This window comes from Camelina sativa, chromosome 17, assembly GCF_000633955.1.
Source record: "Camelina sativa cultivar DH55 chromosome 17, Cs, whole genome shotgun sequence".
NCBI lineage: Eukaryota > Viridiplantae > Streptophyta > Magnoliopsida > Brassicales > Brassicaceae > Camelina > Camelina sativa.
This window is the reverse complement of record NC_025701.1, coordinates 11,901,478-11,916,750: the sequence shown is the minus strand read 5'-3', so window position 1 is coordinate 11,916,750 and position 15,273 is coordinate 11,901,478. Positions and strand designations below refer to the sequence as shown.

At 38.6% G+C, this 15,273-nt stretch overlaps 2 protein-coding genes and 1 long non-coding RNA gene across 3 annotated transcripts; all 3 read right to left on the bottom strand.

Moving 5' to 3' along the window:
- On the bottom strand, positions 831–3,646 carry LOC104759401. The gene is made up of 3 exons (XM_010482334.1): positions 2,169–3,646; positions 1,497–1,998; positions 831–1,427 (listed from the first exon to the last, which is right to left on the bottom strand). Exons 1-3 carry the CDS (start codon positions 3,644–3,646, stop codon positions 831–833), a joined length of 2,577 nt encoding a protein of 858 aa, XP_010480636.1.
- Positions 3,911–4,462, bottom strand: LOC104759400. Its single transcript, XM_010482333.1, has one exon. It carries the CDS (start codon positions 4,460–4,462, stop codon positions 3,911–3,913), a length of 552 nt encoding a protein of 183 aa, XP_010480635.1.
- Positions 12,489–13,457, bottom strand: LOC104756791. Its single transcript, XR_762327.2, has 2 exons — positions 13,179–13,457; positions 12,489–12,904 (listed from the first exon to the last, which is right to left on the bottom strand). It is a non-coding gene; the product is annotated as an uncharacterized LOC104756791 (long non-coding RNA).

Here is a 15,273-nt window from a genome sequence, read left to right as displayed (position 1 = left end):
CATGGATGAACCCAGAGGAAAGATTAACGAAACAGAGTAGGAAAAAGACGTTTGCTCCGGCCGACAAACAGAATACGATTGATGAATCTGCTACAAACGTTATTACATGAACACCATAGATCGGAAGAACAGCAAACGTGTTTAGATCTACCTCCAATAAGTCTATCGCAACGCTAGACTGTCTTTGACAGCTCAAACAAATTCGTGTTATTCTGGTAAGACTTTACAGCTGTCAAAAATGCTTACTAAATCTACCACGGACAAGAAACCTACCATCACACTCCGAAAACTATTTCAAAAAAACAAACAAGTATACCAAAAATATCTGAAACGAGAGAAGGCTGTCGAATAAATCTGTCACAACAGGCTATTAGTCTACCATAAATATCTTTTGGGTCATATTGACTGTTGAAGATGTACATCAGATATTTTTGGTACACTTTGATACACATATACGTCCACCGATAAGTGTACCTATACTACAACTAAGTGTACCTTCTACGTCGACGGCAAAGTGTACCAGCACTACAACTAAGTGTACCAAAAATATCTGATGTACACCTTTAATCAGTCCACGTGTATAAATCTACCATCAAAGGATCGGTAGACTTAGTCCCAACTTCCAATGTTTTTTTTTTCTAATGGCATTAGCCGTAATTACGTTTTTTCCCAACACTAGTTTCAGGGGTAGTATAGGTACAATGTGTTAGTCTAGTAATAACAAACAATTGTATGTTACTTTTGTAATAAGGAAGCTTTTATGCAATATTCTAGTAACTCACCCATATTTGTTTATACCTTTTTTTTTTTTCAACAATAAAGAAATTAACTCAAGTGAGCCAATTTAGAGGAAAAACGTTTACAAACTTAACATGCTGTGGAGAAGAGCGCGCTCGACGAGCCAACGAATCCGCACGAACATTTGCATTTCTAGGTACCTGAACCAAAGCAAAAGAAGAGAACTCCTCCCTATCAGTCTTGATGTCATCTAGGTATGTTGCGAAGGCGGGCCAATCCTGAGGCGAAGACACCATCTTCACCAAATCGGAGCAGTCCGTATAAAACACCACCTCCCGGAAATCGTGCCCAATCATGCACCGCATCGCCCAAATGAAAGCTTCGACTTTTGCATGTAAAGGGGACAAACTACGCTGGAAATTGGTGGCACCGAGAATCGGGATTGATCCTTGTGAGGAAGTACAAACCCAACCTGCACCTGCAAAAATATCAGTTTCTTTCCAAGAACCGTCCAGGAAACACCGATGCCCGGAAAAAAACGGCAGGAGAGAAAAAGTATGGGTCTGCGGCCCAGCAGACAATACACTAGGGGAGGACTGAAGCTCATCCAGATCTGTCTCCACCTGTGCCTGCTGCCAAGTCTCAGCTTCACCTATCGCCACCCGAACAACCTCAACAGGTTGTTCAACCTGGTTCTCGAAAACTCGAGCATTCCGTGCTTTCCAAATATATCACATTATCCAAGGAAACGCGGCGACCTGTGAACCCGGGTTTGTTGAACCCAAGAAATGATCCACATTAGCATAAACTGACTCTGTGGGGAAAAGTTGCGGTCCTACCGGAACATTCGCTAAAGCCCAAACCTGGCGAGCCGGTGGACACACAAAAATAGCGTGATTTATATCTTCCGCATCGGCCCCACAACGTGCACAGTCAACATCACAATCTATCCCTCGATGTTTTAAATTCGCCGATACCAAAATACAACCCGTCAATACTTGCCAGATAAAGTGATGCAATTTGGGTGGACATGGAACCTTCCAAATCTTAGCCAAAAGAGGGGTTAACTCTGGCCCCGCCCCAGTAGGTTGAAAGGTATTCGGGGTCGCATAACACGCCACCTCATAACCTGATATTACCGTATACTTACCATGCTTAGTAAAGTGCCAACCTAAGTAATCTGCCCTGGAACAATTACTTAAAGGCAAAGCTTCTATCAAAGCGGCATCTACGGGATCAAAATGCTCATAGAGCAGATCCCTGTGCCAAGAGTTTGTGTGGCGATTGATCAAATGAGTCAATCGAAGTTCTGGATCCAGACAAGGACCATTACTTAAAGCTGGTCTCGGGAATTGAGCTGGAACCCAGGGATCCTGCCATATATAAATGGAGTCCCCTGAGCCAACCCTTTTAATAAGCCCTTTGTTTACCAGACATCTAGCTGGAACAATACTCCTCCAACCATAAGAAGGAGAGTATGACCGTAGGGGTTCCATAGGATTTGAATTTCGGTAATACCTACTCTTAAAAACCCGAGCAAACAGAGAGTCCGGACATCTATCAATCTCCATAACTGCTTGGCCAACAAAGCCGTGTTAAAATCATCCACACTCCTAAATTCCAACCCACCCAACTGCTTGCTCCAACAAAGCTTCTCCCAAGCTATCCAATGCATACCCCTAGACTGTCCATTAGAGCTCCACCAAAAGTTTGCCATCGCACTCGTTAATTTGGATGTTATCGTTTTTGGTAGTCGAAAACAAGACATCACAAATATCGGTACCGCAGTCGCAACCGACTTAATCATCACCTCCTTTCCTCCTTTTGACATCAGTTTCGCTGACCAACCAGTTGTCCGGTTCTGCAACCGATCCCGAACAAAGGAGAAAACCTGTGTTTTCGATCCCCCCAAACTTTCCGGAAGTCCCAAATACGATCCCATGCCCCCTACATTAGTGATACCAAGAACACCCTGCATCTCCACCTTGGCCTGGTCATTGACCTTATGTCCAAACTGAACTGAAGACTTCTCAAAATTTATCTGGTGACCCGAGGCAGCCCCGTACTGTTTTAGAATATCCAACACAATCCCACATTGAGCTCTATCAACCTTACAGAAAAAAAGATTGTCGTCCACAAACAGCAAATGCGTAATTGCCGGACACTTATTTGCCACATTTATACCAGTAATCTTCTTTTCCTCCTCCGCCTTCCGAATATTAGCAATCAGAACCTCCGTACACAAGATAAAAATGTAATGAGAAAGCGGATCGCCCTGTCTCAAACCCCTTTCTGGGACTATCAGCCCATTGGGTTGACCATTAAGAAGAACCCTGTACTCAACGGAAGAGATACAGAACATAATCCACGAAATCCATTTATCCGCAAACCCTATCTTTCGTAAAAGAGCCTCAACAAAAGCCCACTCCACTCTATCATACGCCTTACTCATATCCGTCTTTATGGCCATAAACTTACTTTTACATGAATTATTAGTGCGCAAACCATGAAACATCTCCTCAGCGATCATGATATTATCCGAAATCAATCGACCTGGAACAAAGGCTGATTGCGTCTCCGAGATGAGACCAGGCAACAACCGCTTAAGCCGTTGACATAAAACCTTTGAAATGATTTTATACCCCACATTGCACAAACTAATCGGCCTCATCTCTGTCATCCGAGTCGGCTTTGTTACCTTGGGAATAAGACAGATATGCGTACGATTTAAAACCGTATCAAAAGTACCCTCAGTAAAAAACTGATTTAACATTGAGACAAGATCCTCTTTAACAATACTCCATGCCTTTTGAAAAAACAGAGCTGTCATACCATCAGGGCCGGGTGCTTTATCCGGATGCATCATAAACAAGGCCTTTTTAACCTCGGCCTCCGTGGCTGGGGCCATTCACCGTAAATTATCCGTATCCGTAATAACTGTTTCAACCTCCTTTAGAACATCCTCAAAATTACCCGGCGAGATTGTAGCAAATAACTCCTCAAAATACGCCACTGCCGTGGCACAAATATCTTGCTCCTCGGTAGACCAAATACCCTGTTTATCAAACAAACCCACGATCCTATTCTGGGCCCGGCGTTGCTTAGTTTGTGCCTGGAAATACTTTGTATTCTTGTCCCCCAGTCTCATCCATCGATTCCTACTCTTCTGATACTAATGAATCTCCTCATCCTTACAGGCCTCACGCAACCGGGAATTGAGATCAGAAATGACCTCCGGACCCGTGGTATCATTAGCCTGCGCTACCTCTAACTGTCTCTTAAGATCCTTAATCAAATCCCTCCCGTAGGGAGCCTGCTGTTTCCTCCATCGTGAAATCTCTCGGCGACAGTTCACAATCTTGTCAGCAAAACTAGTGGAGCCCCTATTCTGCTCCCGCAGCCAACCGGCCGAGATTGCATCCATTAAACCCTCCTTTCCCACCCATCGGCGGTCAAACATGAAACCCCTACGACCCCTTGGTTGTTTGGCACCCAAAGTAGCAACCAAAGGCGCATGATCCGAGGCTATCATCGGCATATATTCTGTAACCGTATCTGGAAAAAGATCATGCCAATCCGCATTGCCCAAAGCCCTATCCAGGCGACACCGAATAGGTTTCTTATCTCGCCAACCTCGCCAAGACAAATAATTTCCCAGATAGGGAAATTCCACAAAACCGCAGTCCTGGATCATTTCCATTAAAAGAGAGAAAAGAGGAGGCATGTCTGAGTTTTCCCCCACGTTTCTCATGATTCCCGGTTAATTCATTTAAATCCCCAATTATAAACCAAGGAGTAGAGCGAGTCGTACTAATCCGCATCAGCCTTTCCCAAACCAAATCCCTCTTTTGAGGCACAGGATCTCCATATACAAAAGATAAATGAATAATATGTCCTTTATAAACTGCTTCGACATCAATTAACCGATTAGACTCATACAAAATTGAAACATCAAAATCATCTTTATTATAAAATAAAGCCAATCCACCACTTGAACCAACAGGTTCTACAGTTTTTCAATTATTATAGCCAAAATGGCCTACAAATTTTTCCAAAAAAGAAAAAGATTTTTTTGTTTCCATAAGAAATAAAAAATCTAGCCTATGCTTATTCCAGAGATCTCTAAGATTCTCTATAGTAGCCTTATTCCCCAACCCCTGACAATTCCAACTCAAAACATTCATGGAATAAACTTTGGTTTTGGTGGCTTAGCCCCACCTATCCCTCCCTTGGGCCCTTCCTGGGCCTTTGGGCCGACACCACTCTCCCCACCACCCACTCCTTGAGAGGGGCGCCTCCTCGGAGAAAGCAACATCTGAGCATTCCTCTTTTTTGCACTTACCCCTCGTAGCAAAGTTCCCTTTCCACGCCTAGTCTTCTGCCCAGTAACCAACGTTGAAGAGACCTCCACCGCTTCTCCCTGAACATCATCCGCACCCCCCATCTCCTCCTCCAGATCATCAAACAAGTCTGGGTCGTCCTCCGCATCCCCCACATCCTGTGCATCCTGCGCTTTTCAACTCGGAACCATTCCAGCATCAAAGTCACCACTCTGTGTGTCCCCATCAACCAACATCTTCTCACTCGAATGCTCCTGTTGAGCATCTTGAAGACCTAAAACCACTTGAGATATTCCATCCCCAGCAGAGCCCATAGCTAGAAGAGCAATACCCAACACCTGCTCATCAACCGTACCCCCGGGACCTCCCCAAAATCAACTGCTGGAGCATCCACAATCTGTCCCTCTTCCATTACACCACCATCACCAACTACAGCCGTAGAGGACCCTATGGGAACCCCCGGTGCACTCACATCTTGAAATAAGGCCTTCTTGACCACTTTCTGTACCGGATCCTAGACCAAACCCATACTCTGCACCACCTGTGGATTAATAGTCTCTGGAACCGAAGCTACCATGTTGTCTTGCCGTTGCCGTACCTGACCCCCCTCCGCATCTTGACGCCTCCGATCATGTGAACTCCCTGAAGAGGAAGTCCCCTTATGTCGAGAGGTCCTACCCTGAAAAGCCTCTGCTTTAGCCTTCGGACCACCATACATGGATCCCTTGTGTCCCCATTTGGTGAAACCTGGACCCCTCCGTGCATCCACCAGAACCGCTCCCTTGTAGCTCATGAACTCCCCCTGATCCTGAGTAGCCTTAGACCCCATGCATTCACCACCCGCTGTCACCCGCTTGGTCTTGGGACAAACAGTCTCATCATGACACAAACTGAAGCAGACCTTGCACCAACCATACAAACGCTCATAATCGAGCTTGACAATCGTCACTTCACCATTATAAAACTCGATATCAGTCTCAAAACAGAGAGGCTTGAGACCGTCGATAGTAACACGCACTCTCCCTCTGTCGATATCCACTTCATCAACAATCCCCAATGCCGAACCAATACCATGAAATGTTGGCACAGCCCAAAACTGAATGGGGACATCTGAGACACGCACCCAAAACCGGAGAGAGGACGGATAAGCCGGATCCACCATTGGTGTCCATCTTACCAACGAGACCATCCATGAATCAAAATGGAAGGGTTCCATCTTCAAAACCGCCACAATATCCGATTCTTCCTCAAAATCAAATTGGAATTTTCCTGATCCCAAGTCTGCTCCCGCTACACGCCCCTCCACTTGCCAGATCCTTGGCAACACAATCAACAAGGATTTCATATCCTGCACTTGCGGATTGAAACAGCGACCGATCACCGTTTTTGAGTAACCAGCAATAAGGTCTGAGTTATCAAAATACGGAATCTTTATCCGCCTTCGTGGTTGCACCGCTTCCTCCGACGAAACCACCGAATCCTTCCCCAACAAAATACTCTGTGACATGATAATACCAAACAGCTTTGAACCGAGAGCAGCAGAAACACTGAAACAAGAGGAAAAAGAGGACGCAAAATGAAACCGTATTCCTCCCGTTTGTGTCTGTATCCCTTTATATCCCAAGCGATACCAGCTATAAACGCACCACAAATATGTGATATCAATCAGAAGAGATCCGATCCTGACCAGGTGGAAACTAAATCCCAAGGGATCCGACCCTTTTCAAACATCCCCCGATTCTACATAATCTCCATAAAGACCAGATCGCGCCTTCCCAGCATAATTAAAATCAGACATGGAAACAAAAACCCACAGAGAATCCCATCGACATCCCGTACAGTCTCCAAGCAATCCGACCTTCCCCGAATAAAACTCCCGCTCACCAAGATCCCATCCTTTCCCAGATTGGGATAGCCCAGATCCACCAAATCGTAATCCCTTGGGATCCCCTTGTTTCCAAAACCAGAGCAAAAACCTCAAAACCAGAAAAACCCGCCCGTGAAACCATTGCTCTCCCCATACAGAGACCCAAATTGGACCCATATCCAGCGAAAGAAGAAATCTCATCGGGTCAAAACCCTAGGATCGCCATTGTAATCACCACTTGAGAGAGTTTTTTGGACAATTGTAAATTTTTTATTAATTAGTTTCCTTGTTTTTACTTCTTTTTTTTGTTGTTAACTGGAAATTTCATTTCTATTATCGATTCTTGTATCAATAATAGTTTTACAATCCGAATCTATATGAATTTCTCGATATTTCCAAAAATAAAATAAAAATATATTTTTTTGTCCTTTTGGTTAAGATCAATTGTAATATCTATTATTTTTACTTTACTAATTCTTCTGTAATAGCAAAATTGATTTTCGAACGTTTTGTTTTATATATTTTATGCAAAAAAAGTATAATGTAATTTTTTTTATTAATTGTTATTATTTTTGAATATTTGTGACTCATGTTTACGGATTAACTGTTCTGTGTCTGTAAGATTAGCCATGCATGGACGTCTCGGATACAATGTTATAACTCTCTACGTATTGTTTCAATTCACTGATGTAGCTATAGATCGATCATCATATATATTTGCTTTCGGTAAATATGTATTGTAAAGTTTACAATGTAAACTATGACACACACTTTTCTTTTTTTAAGGTTTACTATTTAATTCCATGAAATAGAAGAAAAAAAACAAGGGTGCCATGTATGGCCCAATTGATAAATTGTTCGCTATAAATGACATCACTTTTCTTATTTCGAAACAGAAAATAACTACATACTGATATAAATCCTTCTGAAGAACGACAAAAATTGCAAACCAAATCACAACGTAAAATATCGTGCATATATATAGACACATTTGAAGCTATAAACCTATATATCAGTGAGATCAGTGACCAAGTCCATGTGTGCCTTTGGAAGAGCTTGGAGGCGGAGGAGGTTATGGAGCTGAGGATGAACGCTTACATCGGTTGTATGCCCTGCAGAGCGATGCTCTTTGTTGTGGGGCGTTGTCCAGATTCCTCTGGTGCGCCAAGGATTGGTAAGTAATAACCCTCTGGGGCGTCGCTCTATTAGGACGGGTTTCGGACGGCTTTTTAGGTGTTGATTGGTTCTCCCGCTACCTCCCGCAAACGCAGCGTTTGCGGCTGGTAGCGGTTGCTAGCGATTGGAATCAATCACACAAAACGCTCTCAATCGTTCCTAATCTCTCCCAATCGCTTCAAACCACTGAATTCCAAAAGCTGCTTCCCGCAAGCGTTTGCGGGCGATTGCGGTTGGAATTTTGTTTTTTTTTTGGAAAAATCTTAAAAGAAATCAATGATAATGAATTTTTTTTGTTATATCTTCTATCTAACCATTTTACTTATTAAAGATGGGAGAAAATGAAGTACAGATACGATTGCAGAGATTATAAAATAAACAATTAGAAGAAATAATATTTCTGCTGTCAAAAAAAAAAAAATAATAATAATATTCCAATTAACAATAATCCAGAAAATTTGATGTAAATTTAATGGCACATCGCACATAAGTTCAAAAGAATCTAAATAAATATAATATTTCATTAGAAATTTAAGAAAATAAGATTATTTGTGAAAATTATTAAAACAAATCACCAGTGACTCTTCTCAGCTCTCACTTGACCATTCCTACCGATGCAACTAGCCATGGGCATTCGGGTATTCGATTGGATTCGGGTTCGGATGTTCGGGTTTTCGGATTTTCGGATGTAGAGATATAAAATCCGATCGGGTATTTTATAACTTCGGGTCGGGTTCGGGTAATTTGGGTTCGGGTTCGGGTAATTTCGGGTATACCCGAATTCATAAAAAAAAAAATTGTCGTGAAAAGAAAAAAAAAATTATCTTCCACCTCCCTCTTCTTCATCTTTCTTCTTCAGCCAAAAACCCTAGATTTATTCATCCATAGCCACCACTTCAAGAACCAAATCTTTCAAATCTCCTACCAAATCTAACAATATCTATAGCAAATTAGATGATATAATTCATATTAATCTCTGTTTCCAATCTCACTCACTCCTCAAAAGTCAAATACCAGAAACTGTCAATCAGTTTTTTAGATTTACTTGTCATATATCTCATAAAATTGATCTGGGTAATGAAAAAATACATTGATTTAAAGGATTCTAGAGTTCTTCCGTTGATTGAGAAGAAAAAAATAAGTCAATTAGGAATTTTAGATTGCATATGTATATAGATATAGATAAATATTTAATGTTTTTATACTAAACATAATAACTAAGGTGGTAAAATGGTTTATGATGCACCAAATAATGTATAAGGTATTGGGTTCGTATCCACTTAGATGCATTTTTGTACTTATTTCGGGTATCTTCGGATCTGGTTCGGGTATCGGGTATTACCCGAACCCAATCGGGTATCCGATCTCATGAAATATCAAATCCGATCGGGTATTTTACCCTATCCGAACCCGAACCGAACTGCCTATTTCGAGTCGGGTTCGGGTTCGGGTTTCGGATTCGGTTAAAATGCCCAGGCCTAGATGCAACTACTGACCACGATCTAAGATAAAAGAGAAAAGATCTACGATCTAAAGCATATGTTTTGTCATTTATCAAATTACTTGATTAATTTTTGGTGTAAAGCCAAATGCATAAAGGAATAAGTATTTCAATATGAAATTTATTTGTTTTTTGAGTAATTATTTTAGTATTTTTTAATAAATTTTAATTATAAATCAAGTTTAATAAAAATTTGGTGTTTTAAACATTTATATATTATATCACATTTATTATGTTCCAACCGCTATTGCACCCGCTGGTCAACCAGTCGTAAACCTCCCGCAAATGCACCAATTTTAAACCGCTAAACCAGTAGTTCAAAACGCTTAATAACGCTTGAAACCGTAATCGCCCGCTCCGCAATCTCCCGCAACCGCAGCGTTTGAACCAGTCAGGCCCTTAGTAGTTGTTTTTTGTCCAGTATGTCGCGACGTGCTCCCGTGAGCTGCAATTTTCGAGCCTTGGCGCCCATTTTCTTCCAAGTTCCTCCTCATCGCAATTGTTTCTTTTGCTCCGCCTTCACATTACATATGGCATAGATATTGTCAAGCCTTTAGTACTTTCAAAGATAATTTGCCTCTAAGCTATATATTGAACTAACTTATAAAATAAAATAGCAAATGAGTTATAAAAGAAACAAAAAAAGTAATCTATATATATATATATATATATATAGCTACTAGCTAGGTAAAAGACTCACCGAGTTTGCGATGTTCCATTCGGGCAGCAAAAACGTTTCCATCTACAAAAAATGAGAGTATGATGAAAAGAAGAAAGAAAGTGATGGAAGAAACTAAAGACACCGCCATCTTAATAGTGAAGATATGATGATGATCACTTTGATTAATTCGAGCATTTATACAGCATAGAGGAGAGATAAAAGTTGAAGATATGGTGTTGTCTTTGGGCTCAGTTTTCCAAAATCATGGTTTCAATACACCCCCTATAACGTTTGTTATTATTTAAGTAATATACTTGAACTGTGCATAAACTTATATAAAGTTATATAAACGTACTATAGATATATTTTTAAGAAACAACTTTTTTGAACAAAAAATCATTAATCAAAAAATGAAATTACAAGATGATTCAGGTATAGTTTTTGAATAGAAAAAGTATTGTTTGATAAATAAAACTGAATACTGTATGTACTTTAAATATCAGTCATAGGTTTGTATGATTTAAATCAGTTTTAACTGCAAATGAATATTATATTATTAATAACTTTCATAGTAGATCCTCAGTAAATAAAAATGGTAATTATTAGTCTATAGTATTGTGGTCTTTGTTAGGAAGTAGTAACCTAACCAATTAGTTGACCCTCAGTAAATAATCCATGCATAAGAACGTATACAGTAAGACCTCTATAAACTAATAATGTCGAGACTATAAAATTTTATTAATTTATAGAGGTTTTAATTTAACGATAAATTAATAATTCTTAATTTATAAATAAATTAACATTTTATTAATTTATGAATAGATTTTTTATTTTTATAGTTTTAAAAATTTTATATTAAAAAATAAGATACTTTTATTATAATTCTCATTTTTATAAAAAAATTTAATTTATAGTCTTGGCTATCTTAATATGATGGATGTTAATAGTTTAATTGATTATTTAAAGAAAATTATAAATCTTCATAAGTTCAGAATTTAGAAGTTATTGATGCTACTATTCTTCATGGTGATGATGAAGTCGAAGAAGATATTGCAGTACTTTTAGAACCAACTACACGTAAGAAAGCAATTATCGCATCCACATTTTTTGGATGCTATTTGAGAAGACAACACCAAGAAATTTTGATGCAATGAGAAAGATTAGAGATGAGGTCCAACAAAAATGCAAATTCAAGAATAAACAAATAACAATAGTCATAAATGTTTTTAAATATATCATTATTAACTTATGATAATTGATGAGTCCATATTTTTACATAGAATTTCAAAAAATATATTATTTTATTCGAATTATTCCATCTTTTATATCGACCTAACTCAAGAATAGAAAAAATCTATTAATTTATATTAATATTAATTTAAAAAGTATTACTTTATAGAGGTTTTACTGTATATTATCAAGTCTTAGTATTATAACGGATCAAACCAAAGCTTCCAGATATTTTGACAAAGGGTCTAGCTAGCTACCACAAATTCATTTCTTTCTTGTTCGGATATCTCAATTTCAATTCTATATTAACCTTCACACATGATTAAAGACTTGATGGGTGTCTCAAGGATCAAACCGGTTGGTGTTGGTGGATACAATCAATAATGGCTAGAGTCGGTTAAGATGCCAGCTAGAAGTTTGTTAAAGTAGCTAATTAGTGTTTCAAGTTATACATACATTCTGATTTGCTTTATAATTTAGTATGTTAATGTTTCCTCCATTTCTTCTCGAGTTCTTCGTTTATCTCAAGTTCGGTTTAGAGGTTTCGGTAGAAATTTATCAGGAAGGATTAGGTTTAGGATATTGTTAATTCGTAATTGTATCCGATTGCTAGGCCTATATAATAAAGTGTCTAACAGTTTTTTTATTCACGATCGACAAACAAGATTAACAAAACATAATCTTATAGGCAAAAAAGGATGTTGGCGTTTATTCTTGGTTACGTTTTATATTATTTCTCTAAATTTTGCCCAAAAAGTACAATAATATACACTCCCTCTAGTGAAGCATAATTAATGTGGCCGAATAAATGTTTTGCCAATCACACTTATGTCTACGTACAGCTGGTTGGCTTGTTCTGTTGTTCATTCTCTACTGAAACCAAACCAAATGTTTCCGAGACTATTAAAGTTGCAAACGCAAGGAAATTCTTGTCTTTTATCAGTTAAAGGACAGAGAATCCCAGTCCTTTTAAAATGATCAACCAAGGAAGGGAACTTCTAGTAGCCCAGTTGATATATTTATATGTATGTATTTTTGCATTAGATAACTTTGTAAATTATGACAAATAACACATGCATATGGATGAAGAACAGAAATTGCAAACCAAACCACAATGTAGAAAACGTGCATCTACATATAGAGGCATCCGAAGCTATAATGAGATCAGTGACCAAGTCCGTTTGTGCTTTTGGGAGAGCTTGAAAGCGGAGGATGACGCTTACATCGGTTATAGACTTGGCACGGAGGAAGTTGTGGAGGTTTTGGAAGTGAGTATGAAGGCTTACATCGGGAGTAGAATGGGCACGGACTCGCTAAAAACCGTCGCGCAATTGAAAACCGTGGAATCCTTTGGACCATCACTTGATCAGGATGGTTTGTCTTTTCTTCACCTGCACCACCCAAACACATCACACATTTATATTACAGTGTGGAGGTTGGTACTTTTTGTGAGAATTTGTCTATTCAATCCGTATAACCCGAATTGAGAACTAAGTTGGAACGTGGTACAGCTAAAACTATTTTATTATTTTCACATCCCAAAAAACGAAATTTAAAACTGAACACCTAATTAACTAAGAAAGATTAAATGCCCCTTAAACACCTAACTAACAAGGTAAATTAGTAATGACTTGTACGAATATATTAGAGATAGAAAAAATTCACCAAGTTTGCCTAGTTCCATTTGTGTACCAAGGGCTTCATTCATATGTGGAGACACGAGAAGAAGAAGAAGAAAGAGAACAATGGGAGTGACTATAGAAGATGTCATCTTAACAATCCTCTTTACTTATCAATATTACTAACGTACGTCTATGCATTCATATAAATAGAGAGGTGAAAGGTAAGAGACAGTTTAAGAAATGGTAGAGAATCAGCCAAAGAAGATAAGCATGGAGAGATAAGACAGAGACTTGAAAGCTATGGACGACTTCTCTTGCGGGTTTTGAAAGTTCTCCGCGAAGACTATTCGCTTGTAGTGTTTTAGTTTTTTCTTTTTCTTTCTAACCAATTATTCCACTTTCACGTGGACATCTTTTAGTTTATTATTTAATATTACTTAATTTATGTCTATTTTCACGTTTATAATGAAAACATGGAATAACAGAACAACATAGCATACAACATATTATAATTCTTTCGGAATTTGTAACGTACGTGAGTAGTCAACAGTATGCGACCCATGTGTGGTCCTCTTTGGTGATATCCTCGTCTCTTAAAAAACCAAAAAAACAATCCACCTTCTTCAAATTCTCCGCCGAAGCAGAATATACGTCGATGTTGTAACCAACGACGAGCTTAAATTGCCTTACGCTGAAAGCATTTGCATTGTAACCAGACATATAATAGACTCTTTTCACACGGCAGCTGATCTTATTTTCTTCTAACGTATTTAGCACATGCATCATCGAGGTGGATTTTTATGTGCTATATATGATCCAAAACAAACATGTTCCTTCTTATGAGCAACTCGCATATAATTTTAAAATTTTTGGGCTCATCCAGAGATTTGATTCTTTTCAAGTTAATAATTTGAAAACTTTAGAGTATTGGGTAATATAGTTAACAAATGTACGTAGAACAGTAGAAGACTAACTGAGTCAATGGGAAGGACTATGTCATCTATAAGGATCGAAAATATGAGAAGCAGAAGAAAGCAAATGATGGAAAAGACAAGTAGACAACAATAGAGTGATAGACGACGACATCGTAATAATGATGACCGTGACTATATAGAGTAGAGAGAAGAAAGAATTGAAGCTGTAGACGACTTAGTTTTGTGTGGGTCGTCGGCTACTCTAGCCTTCCTAATATTCATGCATAGTACATGTAACGACATCGTTTCGTAGCTGAAGCAGAATCCCGAATACAATAATGTAAAAGCATGAAATGATTGAGAAAAAAAAAAGTATTCTTATGGGAAAAATTCAAAAAAAAAGTATCAAACTTCTATACTAGAAAAGTGTAACGTGTTAATATTTCTTATTGTTTCTGTTTCAACATTTGAAATTTAGTAAATTCATAGAGCTATAAATTTGATTAAACTCTACGTACCGTCTGCTAACATTCCGTACATACTAATTAGTCACTGGAATTTGATTATCTAGTTTATTTTCTTTACAGTATAGTGAACTTGAAGAGAGTGCTCAATTTTTGGAATTATCCGGACGTAAGTAAAATATAATTGTAATAGTTAATTAGTTGATGTCAGATTACATTACGTCGGTATATGATTAATTAATTATCACACGTAATAGCTCTCAAGTCAAGTGTCAAAACCTCTTGCCCCAAAAAAAGTCACCAGCGAAAGAATCCCTCAGTTGCTAACCATATTGCAGGAAATGGGACTAAATCAACGACGAAGCCGGTTGCAAGTTATGAGACTGGTGGAGCCTAAAGCTGTGGCTGCGAAGATGCACCACCATCATTTAACAAGGAGCTTACTCTAGTGGTTGCTTTGTTAAGAGTAAGTCATTTACAAACTCTAGTGACTACTGACTAGTGATGAGGCAAAGGGACACAAGGGCAATTCTAGAGAGGTAGAGGAGGACTCCTAGCTCTAATTACGCATAAGTATATTTATATTCCCTTGTCTTTCTATTTCAATAACGAGATCATTTCGACAAGGTAAATGAGTATTAAAATATACGTAGTATTTTCTATTTAATATTATTTTCCACGTATAACAAACATATCAAATGGTTAACAAAAAAAAAACATATCAAATGATGAATAGTTCTCTCATTTATAAAAGTTGTAA